Source organism: Pimephales promelas, chromosome 14 (assembly GCF_988280905.1).
Source record: "Pimephales promelas chromosome 14, fPimPro1.hap1.1, whole genome shotgun sequence".
Classification (NCBI taxonomy): Eukaryota; Metazoa; Chordata; class Actinopteri; order Cypriniformes; family Leuciscidae; genus Pimephales; species Pimephales promelas.
In genome coordinates, this window is record NC_142782.1 from 809498 (window position 1) to 823632 (window position 14135).

General features: G+C 39.9%; 1 protein-coding gene across 3 annotated transcripts in view; it reads right to left on the bottom strand.

Moving 5' to 3' along the window:
- mib2 (MIB E3 ubiquitin protein ligase 2) overlaps positions 1-14135 on the bottom strand; it is a 56924-nt gene that overhangs the window by 30483 nt on the left and 12306 nt on the right. For 2 of the 3 annotated variants that reach the window (XM_089119218.1, XM_039674773.2), the window contains exons 2-3: positions 4646-5002; positions 2688-2859 (exon numbers count right to left, since the gene is read on the bottom strand). In XM_089119218.1, the coding sequence (XP_088975344.1) occupies positions 2688-2859; positions 4646-5002 (529 nt within the window). Of the gene's footprint in view, positions 1-2687; positions 2860-4645; positions 5003-11420; positions 11520-14135 lie in introns of those variants that run through there. The other variant, XM_089119219.1, reaches the window with a different exon arrangement.

Genomic DNA, 14135 nt, shown 5'->3' on the forward strand with positions numbered 1-14135 from the left:
TCCGTCCAGAAGAGGGCGGGGCTTCAGAGACTCCGGCAATAACAGCACAGGCGGATCTGACTGATCCAGGATCAGGAGTAACAGTAGCTTTAGCTCCGCCTCCGTTCAGAAGAGGGCGGGGCTTCAGAGACTCTGACAGTAACAGCACAGGCGGGTCTGACTGATCCAGGATCAGGAGTAACAGCAGCTTTAGCTCCGCCTCCGTCCAGAAGAGGGCGGGGCTTCAGAGACTCCGGCAATAACAGCACAGGCGGATCTGACTGATCCAGGATCAGGAGTAACAGCAGCTTTAGCTCCGCCTCCGTCCAGAAGAGGGCGGGGCTTCAGAGACTCCGGCAGTAACAGCACAGGCGGATCTGACTGATCCAGGATCAGGAGTAACAGCAGCTTTAGCTCCGCCTCCGTCCAGAAGAGGGCGGGGCTTCAGAGACTCCGGCAGTAACAGCACAGGCGGATCTGACTGATCCAGGATCAGGAGTAACAGCAGCTTTAGCTCCGCCTTCGTCCAGAAGAGGGCGGGGCTTCAGAGACTCCGGCAGTAACAGCACAGGCGGATCTGACTGATCCAGGATCAGGAGTAACAGCAGCTTTAGCTCCGCCTTCGTCCAGAAGAGGGCGGGGCTTCAGAGACTCTGGCAATAACAGCACAGGCGGGTCTGACTGATCCAGGATCAGGAGTAACAGCAGCTTTAGCTCCGCCTCCGTCCAGAAGAGGGCGGGGCTTCAGAGACTCCGGCAGTAACAGCACAGGCGGATCTGACTGATCCAGGATCAGGAGTAACAGCAGCTTTAGCTCCGCCTTCGTCCAGAAGAGGGCGGGGCTTCAGAGACTCTGGCAATAACAGCACAGGCGGGTCTGACTGATCCAGGATCAGGAGTAACAGCAGCTTTAGCTCCGCCTTCCGGAGAGACTCAGGGAGAGCTTCTGAATGTTAGCGTGTGTCCACAGTTCCTGAGACAGTGTTTATAAGACAGCGGTCACATGTTCTGCTCAATAGTGCTGACCACAGAACAGTTTCAGGCTGGGCTACATACGGTTGATTCTCTACTTCTGCACTATATTAACATATAAAGACAAATCCACATCAAACTTCATCCGAAACATTTCCAGATGAGATGCAGGTGATATTGCCGTGAGAAAACACTGATGCCCTCATTGGCCATCGTCCTGTAACAGAATCTGTGTGTGTGTGTGTTTGACACAAGAAAGATTACAGACGACAGCGTGACGCGAGCGAACTAGCCGCTGCTTTAGCCGATTAACCATTTAGGCTGTTTTGTTCCTTGCTTTGGTAAACATGTGTGAGGTCATACGCCGAACTGTGTCCTGACACAAACACACACACGACCTCTGACCCAGAGCCGGCTCACACATGAGCATCCAGCAAGAATATCCCATATCCATCTTCACATTCAAGCTAGAAACTCTGTCTAGTACTTCACATGCGTCTCACATTCAGTCAATATCCACTGACTCTGAACTTAAACACTCTTTTTCTATATTTATTTTTATAATATATACATATTCAATTCAGTTCTTTCCTTACATTTGAAGATAAACCGCATGTTAAACATATCTGTAACCTACATTTACATTTATCTGACGCTTTTATCCAAAACGATTTGCAATTGCTATATATGTCAGAGGTCGCACGCCTCTGGGTCAACTAGGGGTCAAGTGTCTTGCTCAGGGACACATTGGTGTCTCACAGTGGATTCGAACCCGGGTCTCTCACACCAAAGGCATGTGTCGTATCCACTGCGCCACCACCACCCCTATAACATTGAACTTTTTTCTCAAATGTAAAATTAAACACAATTGAATTCACAAATAAAAAACAAAATTCACAAACTATTTACAGTTAATTAACCATATTTGTGATTACACTTTAATATTAATGGGTCAACATTTCTGTAACCTGGGACTGATGTATTTTCTCAATGTAAAAGAAAAGAAAAGTAAAATAAAATCATAAATAAGTCACAAACTTAAAGCTTCAGTTACTATAGTAGTTTAAGATACTATTTCAGATAAATGCTGTTCTTTTAAACTTTCTATTCATCAAAGTATCCTGAAATAAAAGTGTCCACATCTGATAATAATCATAACTGTGTCCTGATCATCAGATCCTCATATTAGAAGGGTCATGTGTCACTGAAGACTGGAGTAATGATGATAAATTCAGCTTCATCACATTATAATAATATTTTTCAATATTACTGGGTTGTGTTGCAGTATTTGTAATCAAATAAATGCAGTTTGACTGTTAGTGTACGCACACTCACATTATAGAAGAGTTGTGTTGTTTCAGGTTTCTAGAGTCTAAGTTTATGTTTGTCATTATATCGTATTATAGATTTTTGCATTCTGCTCTTTTTATGCAGATTTCAAGTATTTTCAGTTCATACTATAATACATTTAGGCTATTTCAATCACCGTGGGTTTTGTGACGTTATTTGCCATAAATGTGATGCATTGACAGCTGTGATATTGTAAGATATATAAGAGAAGTTGTGAGCATTCGAGCAGATGTAATAACAACATCAAAACCTCAATGGTTATAGACAGGCCATACAACATATGATACACAACTAATGAGTAACGGATTATTTCTATAGGCTTCTGGGTATTTGTTGTGTGTGAGTGTGAGAGTGTGAGAGAGTGTGTGTGTGTGTGAGGAACTCACGGTTGTGAATGCGCCGTCTCGTAGCGCTCGAAGGCGTGCGTCAGGTCGTGTTTGTTGTTCATGTAACACTGAGTGCACAGGTCGTAATCGAAACACACCTTACACTTCCAGCGCATTCCCATAATGCCATGCTTCTTACAACTGTCACAAATAATATTGGAATGCCGGACACCTGAGAGGAAGAAAGACACATGAAGATCAGCGGGTCTAATCCAGCAATGGGGGTGTGTGTGTGTGTCCCACTGGGTTCATTTCAGCTTTTCACCATCACTTTAGTATTAAAACAATGATCATATTTTACAGAGCAGAAGCCGGTCAGTGAGTCTCCAAACACGTAACGCGTGTGTGTGTGTGTGTGTGTGTTTTCCCGAGGCTTTCCCATTAAGCAGAGACGTGTGGTTTGAGGCGATGAGGATGATTTAATGATGCTCAAACACATCTCCGTTCATCATGAAGAGTTTCCTTGTAAACTGAGGAGGAACATCTTATATAATCAGGTAATGCTCTTCTCTTCTGTCTTAATTCCAGTAAAACACCTCAACACTCTTAAATCAAGATGCATTTACTGAAGTAGTACAATGGCATAAGATATTAAGCCTTGTTTTCTGGGCAAATACAACAAAATCAAGAGAGTTTTAGCTTAAAACAATCTTGTTTTCCATTTGAATATATCTTCTCACCGCATTGGCAGATCATTTCGCTTGTTTTAAACAGAAACTCACTTCATTTTGATTTATTTCCCCAGAAAACAAGACATAATATCATCTAGTAAATCCTTCTTGATTTAATCATTTTTAGATTTTTGGACTGGAAACAAGACAAAAATATTAAAGGGATACTCCACTTTTTTTGGAAATAGGCTCATTTTACCACTCCCCCAGAGTTAAACAGTTGGGTTTTACCGTTTTCAAATCCATTCAGCCGATTTTCTGATATTTAGAAGAATATCAGTAACCAGAGACTTTCTGGTCTCATTGACTCCCATAGTAGGAAAAAAATATACTATATGAGAGTTGTAAAATGAGCCTATTTCCAAAAAAAGTGGAGTATCCCTTTAAGAAAAGTATTATTTATCTTGTATTAATTATCTTATATATATATATATATATATATATATATATAGGACTCCAGTGTAGTTTGTCAGACAGGCAGATATTGTCATATATTGTCATATAATCAGTTCAGGGATGTAGAGGATTGTGTCGTAAATATTTAAGCCAGTTTAAGCCTGCAGCCACGGCATGTGTGTGTGTGTGAGAGAGAGAGATCCATGTGTGTAATACACACCGCCACCAGCTGAGGGAGTAAACGACCGCTCACATGCTGACACACACTGAACACACCTTCCAGACGACAGATCCTGCACAACTGAGCAAACTCACTGTAAAGTTTCCCTATTCAGGCTCTACTAGAACAGGAATGTTGATTATTCTCCTCATATCCTCCATTGTTGCGGCTCCTCTTTTCCCAGTCTGTCAGTAACGCTCTGTTCACTTCCTGTCTCTATGAAGCCCCTCCTCCTGAAAGCACACTGTGCTCTGATTGGTCGGCTGGATCAGTGTGTTGTGATTGTTCGAGTGCTTCGAGTGTGTTTGTGAAATGTCCCGCCCCTTCCCATAACCGCCAGTTTAACACACTACTAACTCACTCACCCAGGCCCCGCCCCTTTATTCTGCGCATTAATTATTATAATGAGGAATATTGTGACGTGTTCGGAAACTCAAGACTACACTGAGTTCAGAAACACTGACACTGATATGGAGAACATCATAACCTTGATTTAAACATCTCAATTCTCTTTCTTATGTTGTTAAAAATCAGCTTGTTTTGTTTTCACCCGCGCCACGAAACCACCGTCCCGCCTCTCGTCTGTCCCAGAGAGTGTCACTGGCCTGCTTCCATTACAGATTTGCACAAGAGACGTGTCTGTGTAAGTGGACGAGCTGGTGTGGTCGTACCGATCTGTGCGTTGTCGTACAGGAGCAGGTCGTAGGCGCCCTGGTAGCCGGTGCGGTAGTTGGTTCGGGTGCCGCTGTCCCACTGCACTACTACGGTCTTGTCCGGCGTGGTCGTGCTGCCCTGCCGGCCGATCTCCACCACCGTGCCGATGTGCCCTTCTCCCTCGTCCTGCGAGCTCCACTTCCAGTCCAGGCCGCGCACCACACGCATGCCCACCTCCATGCTGCCGCGCGCCGGCCCGGTCTCACTGGGCTTCCGCTGCGCTCGCGGGACGCTAGCACTCGCCGCCGGGGGGCGGGGAACCGGGAGTGCGAGGGAGCCGAGCAGGGCAGTCTCTGGAGACAGGTCAGGGCTGACTGAAAACACAGAAAACACACCGTTAATAGGGCTGAACAGCTCACTTTCAATTTCTTTCTTAAATATTAGCAAAGTTTAATTAAATTTGAATTCTGAAGGCAACACTTAAACAGATAGTTCCCCCAAAACTGAACATTAGCCCATGATTTAATCACCCTCAACCCATCCAGTGAAGGGCTAGAGAAAATCTGAAGACCAAAAAAGTGCATCCATCCATGATTAAAACTATACACCACACAGCCGTCTGTCGGAAGCTAGAGATTATAGTTTATAAAGTTTTAAATATGGGTATTTCTTTACACAAACACATGGCTTCATCTCAGAAGGCCTTTATTAACCCACTGGAGTAAAAGTGGAGCACTTATGATGGACGGATGCACTTCTATGAATGATAGATGCACTTTTATGATGTACAGATGAACTTTTATGATGGACAGATGAACTTTTATGATGGACAGATTAACTTTTATGATGGACAGATGAACTTTTATGATGGACGGATGCACTTCTATGAATGATAGATGAACTTTTATGATGGACAGATGAACTTTTATGATGGACAGATTAACTTTTATGATGGACAGATTAACTTTTATGATGGACAGATGCACTTTTATGATGATAGATGCACTTTTATGATGTACAGATGAACTTTTATGATGGACAGATGCACTTTTATGATGATAGATGCACTTTTATGATGATAGATGCACTTTTATGATGGACAGATGCACTTTTATGATGATAGATGCACTTTTATGATGGACAGATGCACTTTTATGATGGACAGATGCACTTTTATGATGGACAGATGCACTTTTATGATAGATGCACTTTTATGATGGACAGATGCACTTTTATGATGATAGATGCACTTTTATGATGGACAGATGCACTTCTATGAATGATAGATGCACTTTTATGATAGACAGATGCACTTTTATGATGGACGGATGCACTTTTATGATGATAGATGCACTTTTATGATGTACAGATGAACTTTTATGATGGACAGATGAACTTTTATGATGGACAGATTAACTTTTATGATGGACAGATGCACTTTTATGATGATAGATGCACTTTTATGATGGACAGATGAACTTTTATGATGGACAGATGGACTTTTATGATGGACAGATGTGCTTTTATGATGGACAGATGCACTTTTATGATGATAGATGCACTTTTATGATGGACAGATGCACTTTTATGATGATAGATGCACTTTTATGATGTACAGATGAACTTTTATGATGGACAGATGAACTTTTATGATGGACAGATGCACTTTTATGATGATAGATGCACTTTTATGATGGACAGATGTGCTTTTATGATGGACAGATGCACTTTTATGATGGACAGATGGACTTTTATGATGGACAGATGCACTTTTATGATGGACAGATGCACTTTTATGATGGACAGATGTGCTTTTATGATGGACAGATGCACTTTTATGATGGACAGATGGACTTTTATGATGGACAGATGCACTTTTATGATGGACAGATGCACTTTTATGATGGACAGATGTGCTTTTATGATGGACAGATGCACTTTTATGATGATAGATGCACTTTTATGATGGACAGATGAACTTTTATGATGGACAGATGGACTTTTATGATGGACAGATGCACTTTTATGATGGACAGATGCACTTTTATGATGGACAGATGTGCTTTTATGATGGACAGATGCGCTTTTATGATGATAGATGCACTTTTATGATGGACAGATGCACTTTTATGATGGACAGATGCACTTTTATGATGGACAGATGCACTTTTATGATGATAGATGCACTTTTATGATAGATGCACTTTTATGATGGACAGATGCACTTTTATGATGATAGATGCACTTTTATGATGGACAGATGCACTTTTATGATGATAGATGCACTTTTATGATGGACAGATGCGCTTTTATGATGATAGATGCACTTTTATGATGGACAGATGCACTTTTATGATGGACAGATGCGCTTTTATGATGATAGATGCACTTTTATGATGGACAGATGCGCTTTTATGATGATAGATGCACTTTTATGATGGACAGATGCACTTTTATGATGGACAGATGCACTTTTATGATGATAGATGCACTTTTATGATGTACAGATGAACTTTTATGATGGACAGATGAACTTTTATGATGGACAGATTAACTTTTATGATGATAGATGCACTTTTATGATGGACAGATGAACTTTTATGATGGACAGATGAACTTTTATGATGGACAGATGGACTTTTATGATGGACAGATGCACTTTTATGATGGACAGATGTGCTTTTATGATGGACAGATGTGCTTTTATGATGATAGATGCACTTTTATGATGGACAGATGCGCTTTTATGATGGACAGATGCGCTTTTATGATGGACAGATGCACTTTTATGATGGACAGATGCACTTTTATGATGATAGATGCACTTTTATGATAGATGCACTTTTATGATGGACAGATGCACTTTTATGATGATAGATGCACTTTTATGATGGACAGATGCACTTTTATGATGATAGATGCACTTTTATGATGGACAGATGCGCTTTTATGATGATAGATGCACTTTTATGATGGACAGATGCACTTTTATGATGGACAGATGCACTTTTATGATGGACAGATGCACTTTTATGATGGACAGATGCACTTTTATGATGATAGATGCACTTTTATGATGGACAGATGCACTTTTATGATGGATAAATACACTTTGATGGACAGCCATTCCCTGCCATTATATAGCTTGGAAGAGACTTAAATAAATCTTAAATAAATCAGATTATTTTAGTCTGTAAGAAGAAAGTAATATTCTTTCTTTAATATTAGCAAAAAAGCAACAGGCACACACCGTTTTATGGACAACATACAATGTCATTTCTGAAACCCCTAGTGTCACAAAGCATGAGTAAATTCAATGCCAATGGTGACCGTTAAAAACCACTCAGATAAGGAGGCCTATGTTTTAACCAATTGTTTTGATAGAGGGAAACAAGATAGCCTAAATTTCTAGTTTTAACATTGTTTATTCTTCTTTAAACACAATTTAAAGTTATTTGAAAGTAAGTCACATTTGGTTTCAGAGTTGCTTTGGGATCCCCGTATCTAGGGGATTTAACCATATAGGGTCTTATCAAGATGAAGACTACAAAAGAAAAGTTTATTAAAAATTAGAATCTAGAAGGATACTGAGATATCTTTAATAGCCTACTTTTAGAGTTACAGGTATGCAAACTTTGGAAAAAATATGAAAGATTTTAGTTTCAACATTATTTGTTTTTTAGATATTCCTATTTAAATAAAAAAAAGTATAAGCTGTATATCCAAAGCGACCCACATTTGGGGTTTGACCACTGAAAATGTGTACAACATTGAAATCCCAATTTCTGTGGGATTGAACCACATAGAGCCTTTAAAATGAAGACATTAAAAGAAAAGTTTGTTAAGAACTAGTATCTAAAAGGATATCCAGAGACCTTTAATACTTCTTGAGTTACAGACATGCAAACTTTAGGTGAAAAACACAAGTAGTGCTTTCCCCCATTTTAGACCTGTAACTGTTGACTTATAATGCAACAAATATTGATAAAGTCAACAACAGGTTTCACTGATAGACCCACCAATCTCTGTTTAAATGTGAAATAAAGATGCTGTCATCTTTCCACAGTCATTTTACACCCCTGTAATGTGGCTCCAAATCTCAGGTGAAAATTGTTTTTTTAACAGAAAAAATATGAACAAAATCTCAAATTTGAGCTGGGAAATTTCTGAAATTTGGTTGATTTGACACGGAATGACCCAAAAGTTCATTCATCAAGACATTAAAGTGTATATATTCCCACATGCCTCAAAGTTCACCGAGAATATTCTTTCTTATCCTGGCAAAATGGTCTGTTTCTAAAATATCAAAGTAAACCCAATGCACCCTTGAGAACGCAGTTATGCATCGGTGCTGAAACACAGGGAAAGCAGACATGTACAAGCTGTTGAAGTCAAACATGCACCTTTAATTAAATAAGCGAGCATATGCCAGCTGCGTACACCAGATACATTCTCCAAACTCGGCCCAGATCTACAACAGATGTTCTGCCCATGCGGTGCCGCTCGAGGCACTCGACCTGTTAGACACAGGGTCTCAGACGGGACGATAAGAGCTTCACAGATGGACGAGCTCCACGGCGTGTACGGAGAGGCGTTCTCACTGAGCTTTACACAGAAACAGCTCCATGAACCCCCGCTGGCCTTCACAGGAGCAGGTCAATGCTCACACACCGGCTCTGGCCAGCTCTGACCTCCTCACACACACTTTTAAGACCTTTTAAAGACATTGTTTAGACTCATTTAAAGAAATTAAGATCCTTTTAAAGAAATTAAGAATATTTCAAGACCATTTTAAGGAAATTAAGACCCTTTTACGAAGTAAAGAGCCCTTTAAAGAAATTAAGATCCTTTAAAAAAAAAAATAATAATTTCTTTGAAATTGTATTAAAAGAGTCTTAACACCCTTTTAAGAAAGTAAGACCCCTTTAAAGAACTTTTTTTCCAGCTGTAAACCAATGCATGCTCATTAAGAATGCATCCAAATCTAAAGTCACTTGGAATTAAAAGGCAAAAATGTTCAATAAAACCACAACGATCAAACAAAAGGCATTGGGAACACATGGCTTTAGATTGATCTCAAACACATTTTTTTTGTTTGAAAAGCTTCTTTGCCTGTTTTAATCTATGTCTAAATCTTATTTAAACAAATTATGGTGGATTAAAAGTTGAATTCAAATTGATTTATTATATTGTTTTTGTGCATTTGTATATCTATTTTTTTGTTTTGTTTACATTATTTAAACTTTATGTACACCTTGGTCAACCTACGGTTGTGTTTAAGAGTGCTTTATTGTTATATTCTCCAAATATCTGTATAATAAATCCCAAGAAAAAACAATTAGGCTTTGCTCGAATGGATGTGCAATTATGATAATGCAGAAATCCAAACTTTTTTTAATTCAAGAAAGGATTTCCTAGTCATCGCAACCAGCAATTAGCCTAGTGAATTCTGTAGCTAATCAATGCAATGAAATAATATTGTGCACTCAATGGACCAGCAATTTCTACACCCCGATCCACCATTAAACAGCTGAGACATGCTCAGAATCTGATGTCATGAGGTCATTAACGTCTCAGCGCTGTGGTATATAACGAAAATACATTTTAAAAAGAGGAACTGCTCTTTTCCCATCAGACAACTTCCTCAATTCACGAGCCTGTAGTCGGATAAAGGTCAGTCTGGCGGATCTACATTACAACACTGCAGTGTCCTCGAACTCGAGACTCGTGGAGACCAGCGCATTCAACTTAAAAGTCCAGGCCCAGTCCAAATGTCCACGATAGAGAATTAGTAGTAACTGAGCAACCTGTTCATTTACCCAACACAGAAAACTATTGATTGTCCCCATGCTATTAATATCCTCATCACAACGTTCACACGGGGTCCATCAGGGTTCGATCCTTGGACCTTTTAGTTTGTGTCTGACGCACAAATCCCAAGGTTTGCAGATAATACTACGATTTACACACAAGTAAAGCTAAAGGGCGGCTGGAATTGAAATAAAGCATTTAGCATTCATTATTTGGTAAATGTGCATTAAAAACTTGGTGACACTTTACAATAAGGTTCATGAACTAATAATGAAGTACAGCATCTTTGTTCATGTTAATTACAACATTTACTCATACTTTAACAAATCTTGCATGTGAACTAACAATGAACAGCTGTATTTTGTTTTAACTCGCGTCAATAAAGATTAACAAATACAGGAACAGATGTTTACTCATGTTTAGTTCATGTGAGTTAATACATTAACTAATTTACCTAATAGTAAAGTGTTCCCGAGAACTCTACTGAAGACAAATGTTTACACACGGCCAACACTAGATAACGCTCCACTTTGGCACAATTTAAATCAAACATGAATATATGGATATAGAGGAGTCAAACACTGTGCAACTTAGAAATTTGTTATATTATTGTATGTACTACCCCTATATTATTATTATTTTGAATTTGATTATTAATTTGTCTTGCGCAATTGTATTGTATAACGATTAATGATTAATGATGCCATATGGTCCTTCTTTTCTTATTGAAATTTAGCAGCCAATCCTTGTGCAGCCATAGACTGTCCATTGACATGATAATAAAAGAAATGTACTCTGGCAAGTGTTTAGCAGCTGTTCATGCCAGTCTGCCCGTCACAAATGCATTGCAAGCGATAGGAAGAACACGACTGCTCTCTAAAGGACACTAGTGAAGAGACGGCCAGCTGTGAGGAATGCATTAATAAGAGTGACTGACAACATGCAAACACACAAAGGCCATTCACTTGTGCTCATTCATACCGGCAGCGTCACGAACCCCAGACCCGCTGGACTCGAGGAAATCCTCAAAGCAAACTCTCTGATCGCCACCAGCAGCTCGGACAGCTAATGTGACGGCACACTTCCTACTGGGGGCCTAGCTAGCAAGGATCCCCAACAGATTGCCTGATAAGAAATGGATTTTGAAAGTCACTCCACACAGGACTGTCGAATGAGCACTATTACACAAATCACACACTAGAGTAAAAGTGCAGATACCCCAATGAAATAACACTCCAGTACAAGAACAGAAATACTTGACTCCCGGTGGGGAAAATCCAGCTTTTAATGTTGTTTATGTGTGTGTGTGGTGTTTTTAATCTCCTTTAACACACACCGTGTGTGCGTTGATAAGTGGACAGCATTGCTGAGTATTTCCTCCTTCAAACTGCAGTGAACCAAAGACAGTCTCAAACACACGCTTTGGTGTTTCTGACGTCACAAACCACCTTGTACACTCTTAGAAGAAAAGGTTCTATATAGAACCTTAAAAGGTTCTATCAGCGCTACATATTTGGAACCCCTAAAAGGTTCTATACACTCTTAAAAAAGGGTTCTATATAGAACCCTGGGGCTCCATACTTGGCCAAAAAAAAAATGGTTCTATATAGAACCATTTTGGAGTTCCATATATGAAGCGGGGGATGGAACCATTACTGGTTCTAAATAGAACCATTTCTTCTAAGAGTGTAACCAATCAGATCAATGATCGTCAACCAGTGGATCTCTGAGTGAGTGAGTGGAGGCGGAGCTCATTTGCATATTCATAGAACTGCGAATACTAAATGAGGCGAGGGTGTTGAGTTACATTCAAGATGTTTTATTAAAAAAGGTTTAAATGTGTCATTTTGGTGATGGGGGACTTTAATGTACTTAAGTATTAAAATGTAAAAGTGTTATCAATAAATGTTTCTTTACTTAGCAAATCTGCTCAATCTTTTACAGCAGATTTAGCTCACTAACAACTGATAGTTATGACCTAAATATGGTATTAATTTGCAAAAATACATCCTAAATTTGGCTTTAGTAACTTATGAATAAGTGAATCGTTAACGGCAGACTCTGACGGATCAGTGAATCAGCGAGTCGTTCAGTGTGATTTACGAATCGATTTCAAAGGTAAATGGCGTGGTGATGTAACGTCAGCTGTCCGTATGTTTGCGCTAGAACGGCACGAGTCGTACTTTGGTTTGTTAGAGTCGAGGATCTGGCTTTTATCAGACACATGCGGTGACCCACGGTTTACAGGAGGAGAAAGAGCAGATAAATCATTACTCACCCAGGACACACAGCACTGAAGAGGGATTACATCAAACCAAACACATCCAGTCCTCATGAAACACACATGTGTGTGTGTGTGTGTGTGTGTGTGTGTGAGAGAAACATGCTGTCTACAACTGATGAAACTCTTAATTAGCATCTGATGCCAAGAACATCTAAATGAACACAAGACACTCGATGAACTTTGTGAAGAAAACTGAGATGTGGGAAAGACTACAGACGCTTGTTTCCAGCTCAGAGTAAAACATAACCGCTATAGTGTTGGGTAAAGAAACCCAATGAGCCTATCAGATCGCAGATGTGGTATTTTATTTTTAATCTGCTTTAACACACACCATGTGTAAGTTGATAAGTGGACAGCAGTGCTGAGTATTTCCTCCTTAAAACTGCAGTGAACCAAAGACAGTCCCAAACACACGCTTTGGTGTTTCTGACGTCACAAACCACCTTGTAACCAATCAGGCTTGAGCATTTGGCGCTCGTCTACTATGATGGGTTATGACTGGGTCTTAAAAAATGGCTACGAAGGGCAAAATTAGCTATATAGACCAAAAATGACTGGAGGTGAATATGATGGGTTATGACTGGGTCTTAAAAAACCGAAGGATTGAGAACTTTGTAAGTTTAATAAGAAGATATTTTATAAAGATAGCCCACTTCATGTCTAAAGACAGGAGCCATCTTTGGAAAACAGTCACGACAAGTCGAACCGCGAACTCTGTTCATACAGTTCAGCTCACTTGGCACGGCGCATAGATAATAAAGCGCACAAATTAGGACTTCAGGAAATTTAGGAATTGAGTCATCTAAAATGAATAGCGGATTACTTTAAAAACAAAGTGTGGAGGGCGAGGATGCTGCACAAACGCTGTGCGACACTGTGACCTTTCAAAACAAGATGACCTTTTGTGCCTAAAGGGGATATATTGGTAGGAACTAAAGTGTATCTTGTAAACAGAAACTGCCCCAGTGACCTTTCTTTCTGAGAGTGTGGCGGAAAGGACGAGCCAGCATACACAACTAGGGTTGGGTATCGTTTGAATTTGAACGATTCTGATTCCGATTCCGATTCCTTGTTTCGATTCCGGTTCCTAACGATTCTCGATTCCGATTCTTTTAAGAGGCAGGGTCAAAAAAGTTTAGCTAACCTTGCTAACCAACGGCCTTTCTGAAGGAAATACTCCTTTCTGATGGAAATACTCCTTTAGTCACAAATTTTGCATTTTGCCGAGATTTTGTTATTTTTAGAAAAGTGAAGCCACACTTTGGATCGCCGACGTAAGCTACTCATGTTCGAATCGCGCGGTCATGCCAACACTTCCGGTAGACGCTTCTTCATTGGTGTTGTTCAGCGGTTTCTTCTTCCGCTCGGCGGACTGTGAATATCGAAACTAGGAATCGAAATTTTAACTTTTG